The sequence below is a fragment of the Tetrao urogallus genome (assembly GCF_951394365.1).
Source record: "Tetrao urogallus genome assembly, chromosome: 4".
Taxonomy (NCBI): Eukaryota; Metazoa; Chordata; class Aves; order Galliformes; family Phasianidae; genus Tetrao; species Tetrao urogallus.
The window spans coordinates 16,120,722-16,134,108 of NC_136817.1; the positions used below are offsets into that span (position 1 = coordinate 16,120,722).

General features: G+C 36.3%; 1 protein-coding gene across 1 annotated transcript in view; it reads left to right on the forward strand.

Annotated features, from left to right (window-relative positions):
* Positions 1–13,387, forward strand: part of CCSER1 (coiled-coil serine rich protein 1) — a gene marked incomplete at both ends in the record, with an annotated part of 554,815 nt that overhangs the window by 45,020 nt on the left and 496,408 nt on the right. Inside the window, one exon of the mRNA XM_079534492.1 lies at positions 11,241–11,334. Within this exon, the coding sequence (XP_079390618.1) occupies positions 11,241–11,334 (94 nt within the window). The remainder of the gene's footprint in view (positions 1–11,240; positions 11,335–13,387) is intronic.

The window sequence follows — 13,387 nt, forward strand, 5'->3', positions numbered from 1 at the left end:
CTTCTGTTTGTAATGCTGAACGAGTCTGGAATTTTTTAAGCAATTAGCTTCTTAGGATGGGAATGAAGAAGCAGTGTTAATTAAATTGAAGCTATATATACTGCTATTCTGTTCAAAACAGAAGACTGATTTTCACTTCTTCCTAGAAGAAAATAAGAGCTGTTCTAAAGAAACATACCCTATGATGGATGCATTGCTGATTCTTTTTAAACTTTTAACCAAGAAACTATCTTACTTTAGGCCTCACAACAGTATGCCCTGAGCACCTAGCTGTTAACAAATAATGAGAGCATTGATTCCCTGAAAGGAGAAAAAAAATGGAGTGCATTAGCCTATCAAATTAAAAATTTATTCCAATTAGTACTGGGGGGACTGCTTCCTACCCTACTAAATTAGGCAACTGGGAATTAATGGCAAGTGAAAATCATTATAATGACAGTCCTTTTTCATAATGATTTGAGAAATTTTCTAACAGTGTCACCGTGACCTCAGAGAGTTTCGATTGCTCTCTGTACTGAAGATGCATAAATGCTGATTAGTGACAAAGGGCTTCGGAGTACTTTTTAGTAAAGCTGAGTCTTTCGTAAATATTTGAGGTCTGGCATCTAAGTTGTCAGTTAGTGTAATAAGCTGTCCATCTCCATTTGCGTAAATAACATACCTGTGTGCTCAGGATGAAGAATTCTGTGACTTGATTTATGATATTTAATGCCCGTCTAGAGAGCCTTCAGCACATAAGTAATGTGTTTATTGAGTTCATATTCTCATTCGTTCCTTTAAACCAAAAATACGCAATTTCTTTGCTGTTCTTTATTATAAGAACAGTATTTCAGTTATATTTATGGGATGAATGGGAACAGTCAAAGAAATCTTGGAGATGTTATTTAAACAGCAAAGTTCCACAGTGAACCAAAATAAATGGAAATAGAATTGCATGTGAAAGATCTATAAGCAGAGCCAAGCTGCTTTGTTTTGTTTTGTGGCAAAACAGCACGTACTTGTTTGAAAGCTGTCTGTATGCTGACTTGATCAACAGGTTTCTTGGGACAAATACTTTGACTCAACCGGAGTCTGTTAGTTGTTAGTGGTGTTGGATGACAAGGTGACTGACAGCTGAATCCATGAATTTGATTGTTCTAAGTTCAGCTTTACAAGGCAGGTGGCTAATACTAGTGTACTCGTCTCCTAATTTTCTTCCATTCTGATGTGTGGAAGGCTAAATATTTGTTAGAAGAAAATGTATGTGTAGATATAAGAGAATAATTTTAAGCATCGAGGTTTTAAACGAATAGAAGGGTAGCCCATGAAATGTATGCATTGCAAAATGTCCAACAAAGGATTGTTTTTCCTTAGCTTCTGTGAGATTTACGTACCACTTCAAGATGGAATATCATACTGCTGATGTTAAGTGAAATCTGTTAGAAGATGTCTTGCCTCTTCAAGTTCCCACTTCACAGCTCATTCAGCTGCAATAGCTAAACTAATCAGTAATTGTCGTTACAGCTTTTCTTTATGAAAAAGAACAGAACAAAGAAACCGGGAAAAATATTCAGTAGTGGAAAAATGACATTTCAGCAGAAGCCTTTCTCAAAGAATGATTTAAACCTCTGTTTACCAGAGCAGCCGTAGGTCAAAGTTACCATGGAAACAGAAAGAATTCAAATAATATTAGCAATAGCATATCTATTATGATATTGCATTAACAAAGCCATAGTAAAGGGTCACTTGTGGTTTCATTTACAGGGCTCAATTTTTGGTGATTTATCACCAATATTATAGGCTACAAATGAGAATTAGAAACAGATGGTTCAGCCTTGAATTGTCTTACTGTAATGTTGAGAGGAAAGAAATATTGCATTTTCCCATTACTTTATAAACATTTTTAAATAAATAAAATATTTTTACAAAGCTTTTGACTTTTTGAATGTAGTGAGTACATAGACTTTTAGAAATAAAGCAGTGGTAAAGCCATAAAATAGGTTATTTTCATTTAGCATCTAAAAGTTCTAACCCTGCTAGACTGGTGACATCTGGGAAGAAGATTACTTGTAAGAATAATAGATAAAATCTTGAGCTTGATACCACGTGCATACCTTCTCCTGTGTTGGTTTTCGGAAGTGCTAAAAGCTCATTGTGATCAACATAGGTTTTCTTTGAAAAAATGAGGCTTGAAGTCCACTGTGTCAGTACACTGTCTCTGTCAGAGAAGGTGAGTTGTTCTTTGGTGGTTTGTAAGAAAAAAACAAAACAAAAAACAAAACACACACACACAAAAAAAAAAAAAGAAAAAAAACCCATTCTTTAAAGAGATAGCTGGGGTGAATTATCAAGATTGCGGATTCTAAGGTTCTGCCTTTTGTATTCCCTGAATTTAATTATTATTATTTTTTTAGTAAGGACGGTTCCTAACTACTTAAATGGCTAAATCTCTGTTGTTTTTTTTGTTTGTTTGTTTGTTTTTTTCTCTGTGTTCTCCTGGTCAAGAAAAGAGGGAAATATAATCCAACACTGATTAGAGGTTTGGTTTTTGGTGCTTAAAATGTTGGCTGCAGCATGGACTTGGGTGCTACCAGGATAGGGCCAGAAGTTTCTAGCACTCAGTATCAATTGCCCAAAGGCAGACATAAGTCCTGTGTTTAATTTCAGTAGTTTTGGAAAACTGATCAATCCATATGTTGAATGACCTGTCATACACGCATCCCTAAAGTATGTACAAACACAGAAGAAACTGAACTTTATTCAATATGAATGCAGGATACAAATACCAAAGGAGTTTTGTGAGTCTGGCAGAAAAATCAGGCAAAGGAGATGTGGAAAACTTTCCCAGAGCTACATGATCCTAATGACTGTGCTTGAATGCTTAGATAGTGCTTTGCCTATTACAAAAGCTGTAAAACGGTAACTAATCCACAAAGCAAATTATGTTTTGCAGATGTGTACCTCTGCTGGGAGGAAAGCATATGTATGTTTGTCTGAAGAAAAAAAAATGATTCAATGCGGCTTTATTTGGTCATTTGAAGTTTTATTTCATTTATTGGAATACATTTTTGTACTTTCTCAACAGAAGATTTTTTTTTTTGTTAGGACTGTGAAAATTATAGCTTGATGCATGAAAAATGTATGTATCTTTTTTCTTTTTGAATGCAGAAGATCCAATTGTCGTGATTCTATTACAGACAAAATGAATCTGAGCACTCTAGAATTATTTGAAAAAATGGCAAACAAGCAGTGAAATACCTCTGACTATAATGTTTTCTTTTTCCTTTTGTTCACACGCTCAAATCTCAGTTTTCTGGTGCAGAGAAGTACGTACACATTTTATATGTGGTTTTTACTTTCTTATGCTATTGCTTGATAGCTAATTCAGTGTTAAGTGAGTGCTGCTTTGTCAGGAACTGGTTCTAATTTAGGAGTTAACTTGAATTGAACCTGCATTCATTTAAATGCTTTAATAGAAGCAGAAAGGACAGCAAATTTTAAATGCTGAGGGCATCGGTTGCCTCCAGTTCTTTAAGAGCTATCTGGCTTTGCAGCTGGTGTGTGTGTTGCAAATGGGTGTGCAAGCCTATGCATACATATCTGTGAGTTTGGTAATTAGAGATTGCAGCGATGGGGCTGTTCGGAGACTGGCAAATGAGGCAGTTTCTCCAGCGTACAGGTGCTGGGGATGGCTATGGTCTTTGGCACCTCCCTCAATGAGGCTGTGGCAGCAAGCTCTTGCTCTCTCTGGAAGCTGAAAACAATGTGGTTAGTCTCTTCTTCTGCCTCGTTCCTTGCCCATCTTTTGGTGGTTTTGTGCCTCTCAACCTCCTCCCCAAGATTAAGGGGTGGGGATCATGTATGTTTCTCATTTATGATGAAGATCATAGGCGATCTTAATTTTTGGAGCCAGGGCTTGCTCTGGTTTCATGTCCTATCTTTGGCTCTTATCTGCATATTATCCTCCACAGAGTTGTAGCGTGTGGATGAACAAAGAGCAGAAAATGTATTTGCGTGGGTTGCTAGTCTCTCCAAGTATGTTATGCAGGAGCGAAGCTGCCAGCCTGTGGTAGGAGGGTGAGGAAGGTACTGGTCGTCCCTGGGTGTCGAAGTTCTCTATGAAGTATCATCCCTATATGTGCTGTTCTAGTGACAGGAAAATTGATTAACACAGGAGAAAGAATGTTGGTGTTGTGTATATATACATATTTCTTGCTCTAATGCTTTTTCCCATGGACTTTGGAAGACAAGTGCCAGTTCCCTCAGTGGGCTGATCCTGATTGACACCGCACTGTACAGCCTAACAGCAGCGCTGTCAACTCCAGCCGTCAGCGGTGGCTCTGTGTTGTGTTACTCCTCTGTGGTTTCAGTAAGCAGATCGTATTGCAGCAAAATGAACCCTGTTTGGTGAGTGTAAACTGAGACATTAAAAGAGTCCATTATTTGTAATTGTTCAGGCAAAAGGAGCATCGTTGCAGGCATCAATTTAGTGCAGAGAGAATCAAAAGGACAGAAACAAGGATCGGATGGAAAATAGCGTGCTTTCCTTGCATAGCTAAAAATACATGTGCAAAAATATTTTAAAGAGTAGTATGATGGATCTGAGCTCTGCAGTTGAACAGTTGCCTCCTCTGATAATCTTTGGTCTTCAGGTCTTCGGGGCACGTTAATTTATAATATAAATCAATTTCCACACTAGCTGCAGAAAATGTTCTTAGCAAATGGTACAAGATGTTTTTTCTACCTTTCTGATGTTTCCTGTGTATGTGACTAGAGAATAACATGCTTTTTGGGTGGTGCTATTCAGACAGATACAGCTCTTTTAAGCTGCTGCTGGTATATGAAAAGCATGCAGAGGCTTTACACTTGATACAGAGATTTTTATATTGTTGGCAAAGATTGTGTTTGCTGGATTTCACGTACTTTCATTTTCTCTTTGAAGTATGTGGGAGAGTGCAGAAGGGGAAATACTTCATTATGTCCATGAATTATTCAGGTACAGTTCTAGGAGTTAACATTACTTTAAATAGCTCAAGGTCTTTCTTTTTCCTTGAGTATATCTCAGAGTTTTCATTTTTATGCTGATTGTATGCCAGGCTTCTTTGCAGAGTACAATTTTGATGAAATACTATCTTTTGGCAGTCTCTAGAAATCATTTGAGGCTTGAATTAAGTATTTAATTCTGATGTTTTCTAGCATCAGATATGCAGTGACTCTGATAGATACAGGTGAATTGTCGTGTTCTTAGAACAGAATCAAATTATTCTCCCTAGTGTGTTTTCTTTGTGCTCTTTTTTGAAAAACATTGATCTCAAATAGCCCTGCACATATATTTCTAGAGGGAAGAAAAGGAATCTATAATGTTAAATACTAGAATGCTACTATGCATATAATACCAGGCTATTTTTCTTTCAAAGAGGAATTTGATTAACTCTTTTGCTGCGCCTCATTTCAGTTGGGAGATTTGAGTAGTAAGCCCTTATACTTTGAAATAAAACAAAACGGAATAAGATGTGAAAAACTTTGTACAGAAAATGGGTAAGAGTAACAGCACAGAGGAAGATGATTCAGAAAAATTATTATTTTTAATTTATTGTAGTTATAAGCTATTTTTGAAATGTCAGTAATTCCCTACATAATCACTTAAGCAATGAGTCACAGGGTATTATATCAGGAAAAAAAAAAAAAAAAGGCTTTTAAAAATGATTCCTCTGGATTTTAGGGCTTTCCTTATGGTCTAAAGTTGGCAGCAAAATGGATTTAGAGATTCTTGAGGAAAGAATGCATCTGTGTAAAATGAAGCCGCTGTTGATAAGTATTTCAGAATGGGACTCCTGTGAACAAAGCTCATGCACTTGGTTGGAATTCTGACAGCAGTGAGGATTTTGCTCAGTCACACATTAGAGGAAGGGCCATGGCAAAATGTGCTCTGGGAAAAATACCAGTTCTTTAGCATGTTTGCTGAGCACAGGTCTCAGTTTGATAGTTTTTCTTCAGGATTACATCTGCAAAAGCAACATTGATGATTAAAATGTACTCTGTGTATTCGAGCTTGTGATAGTAAGGTGACATCAATGAGCGTATAACCCCAGTTAGCTTTCATTGACTTTTGTGAATGCCATCTTCAGTCATTATGGCTGACAAGTAACAATGAACAGTGTAATTTAAAACATGTGGATGCTTCAGTCTTGTTTCTTCATTGAATTGCTTACTGGGCCTCGACGTCACAGATCTTAAGCTATTTCTAAGCAGTGGTCAAGATTTTGTTGCAATGTCATTATACTGTAATAGAATGGAAATCTCTCACTTGTGTAACAGAAACCTGAAAACATGGGAAAAGGCCTGGTCCCAGTAGCAACTTGTGGGTGGAGATATGAAAGTACTGGTCAGGAAGCAGCCTGCATTCCTTTGCTCAATCACAAAAATATGTCAGTGCCGAGCTCCCTCAAGATGCCAGCATAAAAAATGAAAAGAAATACAAGCCATTGAACATGATATTGAATAGGGACTGCATGTTAATTACCATAAAATTATAGAATAGTGCATAAAACTCTCCAAAGATGCTGCTAATGACAGAGAACCTTTGTCTACTGTGTTTAGAAGCAGGGAAGACAAAAACAAAAATGTGTGCGAACATAAAGAAATGCATCTTTTATTTACCTCTGTTGGTTTCGGGATGTTTAAAATGGGCCAATTTGTCACCTAAAACCAGTTGTTCATCTTGGTTTCCAACACTAGTTGCTAAAGTTCAGTTTTACATGGATTTTCTGTCTTGCTTATGCATATTGTAAAATTTATATGATCTTGATAGGTCCATTTTAGGACTGAATATTATTGCTTGATAAAATAATATACGTTTCTGTATTTTCATATTCATTTGTATGTTTTATTGTCATTTTTGAATACGTGGGTAGTAACTTTTTAAATTATCATAGTATAATTCCATAAGCAATAATTTTACTAGGTGTATAAATTGGTTACTTGGAATAATAATGCTAGACCATCGTAAAAGGGGCTTCATAAATAAAATGTTATCTTTTTTTTTGTTGTTCTTGTTTTACTAACAGTAGATGTGAGTTTAGTTACCTTGGGTACTTCGTATGTACTTATTACCATGGCTGTTCTTATTTATTGTAGCTTTCAATCTTCCTGGAAGTTGTAGACTCTGAGCTGCAACAGGGCAAAAAGTATTGAAGTACTTGACTATTCTGGAAAAGGATAGAGAATTCATATACTGCATGTTAAATTTCCTTGTAGTGATTACAAGAAGGGAAGCTAGGAAGAGAAAAAGAGGTAGGGAGGGAACTCAAGATTGAAAGAAAGGTCCCTTTCAGTGATGCTGACTAAACATACAATCCTGGCAAAACCTGTGTTTCTATCCCTTTGTTATGTTTCAGCTTTTTCTGTGATATATCAGCATGAATCACTGCATCTCTTTTATAGTAAAAGTATTCTGAGGTTATATTCCTAAACTGAATATCACCGATGCCAGTGATTTGAATAAGGTACTTAGCATTTGGATGAAAAAAAAAAAAAGATAGTTTATAGGTTTTATTGTTGCTAAAATCTTTAATAGAAAAATTGTTACTAAAAATTATGAAATAGACCACTGAATATTCCCCTGAGTTGTAGTTAACTGTGCTGCTGCAGAGGAATAGGTGTTGCAGTATGAGAAATAGTTTAGTAAATTGGAAGGAAAAAGCGCCATCACGTTAAATTTCTGATGCACTTTAAAGGCAAAATGGTGCTAAAAGTGGGAAAGAGACACAAAAGTAGGAAATGGGTTTCAAGGCTTATAAAGGGGCTATTAGAAAGTCAAGAGATTTTTGCTGCAGAGCTGCTTTCACTAAACAATTTACTTCCAGGAATAAATAAATGATATATCACCATAAATACACAACAGACATTGCCTTGGGACCCTGATGGAAGTGTTTCTTTTTTTTTTTTTGATAATGCCTTTAAGCTATTCGCTGTGAACGTTAAAGACTTAACCTCTCTTTTTTCTATCCCTCTTTTTTGTTTTGTTATTTAATTATGTTAATCTTCAAAGACTGTAGTAGCAGTAGTGGGAGAATGAAAAGAGGGTCAAGAGGTATTAAGTTCTGAAAGAAATTACAGTTGTTACTAATTGTCATAGCAACAAAGGAGATGTGGGGAATAATGGTACCTAGCAAGGAAGCAAAGGAGTGGAAGACATATCTCAGCCGTTCTGTGGCATTGGGCAGACCAGTCTTGAAGTATTTTTGTTTTATTACGAACGTACATGGTTTTCAGAAAAATATTAGTGTTAGGAGAGATCTGGGAAGCAAATTAATGCGCCTCTTCTTGGATGCGCTTTTATGCATTCCTGAGTCTGTATCTGTGGAGCAACTGTTTGCAAGTCAGTATTCTTCCTTTGGTGGCGGATAAGGAGAAGAAAGAGGCTGCTGATCTGTCAGGATAGACACATCTCATTTCAGCTAGAGAAACTCCCTCTGTCAAGTGTTCATTTGTACATATAAAGGAGTACAAACTTTTTGATCTTAGTTCATCTCACCTGGTGGAGTTGCTTCAGATTATAAGATGAGGCAAAGGTGTAGCATATATATACTCAATTAGCATGAAACCATGCTCATTACTATTGTTACGGAGAAGATCAAAGTATGTTTAGTGTTGCTAACAATATGGATTAATTTGGTTGACTATAATATATAAAATAATGCTAAGGAACAAGCCTGTATATTTCATCTTTTTTGCTGTTTATCAGTACGGACATGAAAAGCTTTTAGATGTTTAAAATTGCAGGGATTGTTCTTCTGGACTTTTTCAGTGGAATGCTTTTATGTATAAAACAGCATAGAAATGAATTAAGTTGTACATTCTCGGGGTATAAATTATTTTGACTGACTAGTAGTGTCTAAAGTAAGTGAACAATAAGTTCTTCCATTGTTTAGATGCTGTTTCTTTACATTTATCTGTTCTTAACTTGAGATAATCGCAGAATTGCAAGATTTGGGAGGGACCTCCAGAGATGGAGTCCAAGCCCCCTCCTAAAGCATGTTCCCTCCCATAGGTCACAGGTAGGTGTCTAGACGAGTCTTGAATATCTCCATAAGGAGACTCCATAGTCTTTCTGGGAAAACGGTTCCAGTGCTCCATCACCCTTACTGTAAAGAAGTTCTTCTGCATGTTTGTATGGATAACCATTGATTCTCCTTCTGGAAAAATTAGTTGGACTAGAGGTACCTCAGTCATGTCTCTGAGAACAGAAAACAAAATCTAGTAGTGTCTTGCTACTTCTGTTTTGTAAAGTATTTGGGTACTATCATATTAACCCTAAATGATATTTTCAGTCTTCAGTACTACACAAGCCTCAACAGTGATTTAGAAGATACTTAGGTTTTAGGCTATCTATAACATTGAGCAGTGTGTGTTGCACTGCTTTGGTTTAATACAGAGAAACTTTTTTTTAAATTTTAATTAAGCTATTTTTACTTTGGCTTTGTTATAAGTTAACATAAATCCAGACTAGAAAGGTGTGTGTCAGTGTAGGTATTGGATACCATAACCTGACACAATGCATCTGTATCCTGTATTCTATGTAATTACTATGCTTGTGTACTGGACTGTAATAAGTAATTTGGTTATTGAAAGTCTGCATTTTGTTGGCTTGAAGATAATAGTTTCTATGAAGAAGGCTTGCCAGCAGCTCTCAGATAAAAAGAATAAGATGTTTTGTGTTAGATGCAACTGTAACGGTCAGGGGATGCATGGAGCACTGCTTGTTCGTTGTTGGGAGATTTCTACACTTGACAGTTGTTACTTTCTGTGCTTGTTATCTGTAACTATAAGAAGAGCGTTTACAATGGGTTCTGCATTTCAGAAGAGGAATTTTCATGCTAGTGGAAAGCAAGGGAAATGACGCAAGAGGTCCTTGTGTTGCCTATATGTTGTTTTTGAAAGAGTGGAAAACAGAATTTAAAGAAATTATTACTCAAAATAGTTGAATAAATGTAATAAGCTTTGAGTGTGAATAGGAACTGACATTTGTTGGGGGCGGGGGAAATACTTGAAATAATTAGAAGGAACATGAAGAAGTATGGTTGGAACTGAAGTCATAAAGGGCTTTTGCTAGTTTGTGGTGTAATGCTGTTACATTTCTTTCCTTTCCCTACAGCAGATATCTGTAGGGATCTCTAGCCCCCAAAAGCAGCTTGGTGCATTGAAACAATCACCTGATCTTTTACGTGCTGAAAATCAGTGTTTGTTTTAGGTTAGAATGGGGAACATAAAGGATGTGTGTGGTGCCGATGTATTGTGGACAAGTCCAATGTGTATTTTCCTCTTTGAATGGCTGAAGAATCATGCTGGTTCTGGTATCACTTCTAGATTTTCAAACAAAATTCTAGCTGCAGAATGCAGGTCTTATCTTGGTTTAGACGTTTGTGACTGTGGAGAAAATCATGAATGTCATGTCAGAAGAAATGCCGTAGATGTACCTGACGTTATGTGATTGTACTAATTTCCCTTACTTCAAAACCTTTTCCTTTTAATCATATCATACTAATTATAGATTCTTGACCATAGAACGAAAACATTAATGGAAGGAAAATGTAAGATGATAACTTGTTTTCCTCCCTTTCCTAAACATCAGATTATCTGATAGAGACTGGAGAAAATGATAGCCTCTTCTCCTTTTCGATAGTCAGGAGAGGGACTAGAGAAAATTATTGCCTCAGATGATTGCAAACACAGTAAATCACAAAAAGAGCCTGGGGATACAAGGAGCCACACCGCATAGTCAGGCTTTCTTCTCTGTCACTGTAAGACTTTATTGTTCACACAGATATTTCAAAATTACTGAATTGATTGATCATACCTGGATTTTCAGGTAATCCTATACTTGTGTCTCTTTATGCCTTCGAGAAACAGAACTTTAGATCTCTGTTCAGATAATACTGGTAAGAGCAGATACTGATTAGAATTCCAAAATTTAATGAGAAACAGCTACTGATAATTTTGTGTTCTGCTTTCTTCTGTGTTTTTTTCTGTGTTCTGTTAGTTTTTCCCTCTTTAGATATTCAAGATCCTGAAAAACAGAGAATAGTGCCAAATACATTTCTGTTTGGCCAGGTGTTTTATACTGTCTTCTCTCTAGTCAAATATAAATAGAAAAATTTAATATAGCAAATTCTTAAACTTATTTTCTAGGTTTGATTGTATGGAAGAGATTTAGACTCAACTGTTTAAATGCTTTTGCTTATTTGTTTTGTTTTTATTAGGATGTTTTGAATAACTTGGGTTCCTGTGAGTTAGATGAAGATGACCTAATGCTTGATTTGGAGTTCCTAGAAGAACAACATCGCCATCGTACTGGTAAGACAGAGAAATATTGGATATCTTCAAAGAGATATTATTATTCTAGGAATACGGAATATGGAAATGTGTTCAGTACAATTACTTGGAAATAATAAAGAATCATTTCCTTAGAAAGGTAGGAGCGGGTATGCATTTATTAGTTTGATTTGTAAATACCTGTGCCATTTGACGGAAAAGTACTCTTCAGCTTTGCTTTTTGCCTTCATGTGGTCAATTATTAAATGGAATTCTTCTGTACCTTCAAAAAATTTCTTGTAACTGCACAGCACCAAAGGCAGACTCATGTAGTTTTCCAGATATTTACAGTGACTTCTGCCACCAGACAGTTGCAAAACAAACAAACAAAAAGACTGTTGCTGATGCAATTGTAACTTGATTTCGTGCCTGCTGGAATAACATGCTTCAGACAAGCAGGCCTTGACTTGAGGCGTGAGTGTAACATGATTGCTTTCGTGCACTGCATTGATTAATAGCGATAGCGGTGGTGAACTCTCCATGTGCTCAGAAGAATTGTAGAACAGGTTTACCCAAACTCTTGGTAAATCAGGGCACTTGCAGTAGGGAATATTGCCTTCCTTTTTCCATAAGCAGGTAAGTCCAGGTAACACCAAAAGACTGAATGAGCATAAAACTTGTGAGATTTATGCTTGACCGCAATGTAGAGCTCTGAGTTTGTACTCTATTGTGATGCTTCCTACAACGGTGATGTGACAATGACTCTATCACAGTGACTCTTGCTTTCACTTGCTATTTTCTAAACCCTTTTTTCTCCATCCACAAATGTATATACCCATACTGTACTTTTATGCAGACTCAGGTGGAAGAGAAGTTTCTGACAGTTATTCCTGCAGGTGTGCAATGTCTTCAGTTCTGCTCCCTCCTTTGCTGCAAATTTATGCAGGAAATTATTATAGACATATCATTACTGATTGAATTATGCACTTGTTTCCATTTTTCTCTGTGTGATAATTCTATGATGTTTGTATTTAGCCACTGTGTTGTGCCATTGCAAGCCTGTTTGCATATCTATTTAAAGGGAAAGACAACTGTCTCATTGTATTTGGTAAAAAGAAGAGTAGTATAGAGGGCTGTAACAGCAGTATTTGTGATCCTGAATAATTTGTTTCCTAAATAAGTGAGAGCTAAAATTTTGAGGATAAAACTAACTCAAACAAAGGTCATTTTAACCAGGAGTGAGTAATGCTACTATGGAGTTATAGAAACGAACACATGGGTAAAGAAACATGGATTGAAAACAGAAAAAAAACCCCAACCTTTTTACAAGAAATCATAATGCCTAAACGTGATTATTTCCTGGGCCCACTGTGGACAAATTAACTGGAGGAACCATTTTCCATAAATAATATTCTCTATCATGTGCTTTGCCTTGTTTGTATTTTGTTACTTCGCATACATTCGTTGCTTCAAAAGTAATGCCTCCTATTTATTTCCATGGAGTCTACAGCAGATAGAAAGAACAGCATAAATATTTGATAGAGCAAATTCTCATTTACAAAATGCTATTTTTGAACATAGTCATTACTGTTAGCTATGTGTTTTTTTTTTGTTTTTTTTTTGTTTTTTTTTGTTTTTTTTTTTTTTTTTTAACCAACGATAAACAAGAACTCACACTCCATGCTCATAAAAATCTACATGACCATCTGGAGCATAGCATGTTATTCACTGTCACCACTGCTGAAGCACACCATCCACTGTGCTTGCATCCACTGTTTCTTTTCCATAAACATTCAGCAAGCATTGATAAATATTAATGGTTGCCATTTTTTCTACATGGATTACTTAAATTCCATACCTTTGCTACCTCTGCACTTCCATGTCAGACACCATTATATCAGTCTGCCCCTCTACTGCAGTTTGTCACATGGCAAAAAAACGTAAGGGAATGTTGTTTGAAAGATTCATTCTCTATTGCCGTACTACTAACTGACCTCAGATGCTGTAGCCAATATAATAGCATAGGTGGCATTGCATTCAGGGCAGCCCTCGTATTTATAAAGCTCTGAATTAATGGTGACAGAATAGTTACGTC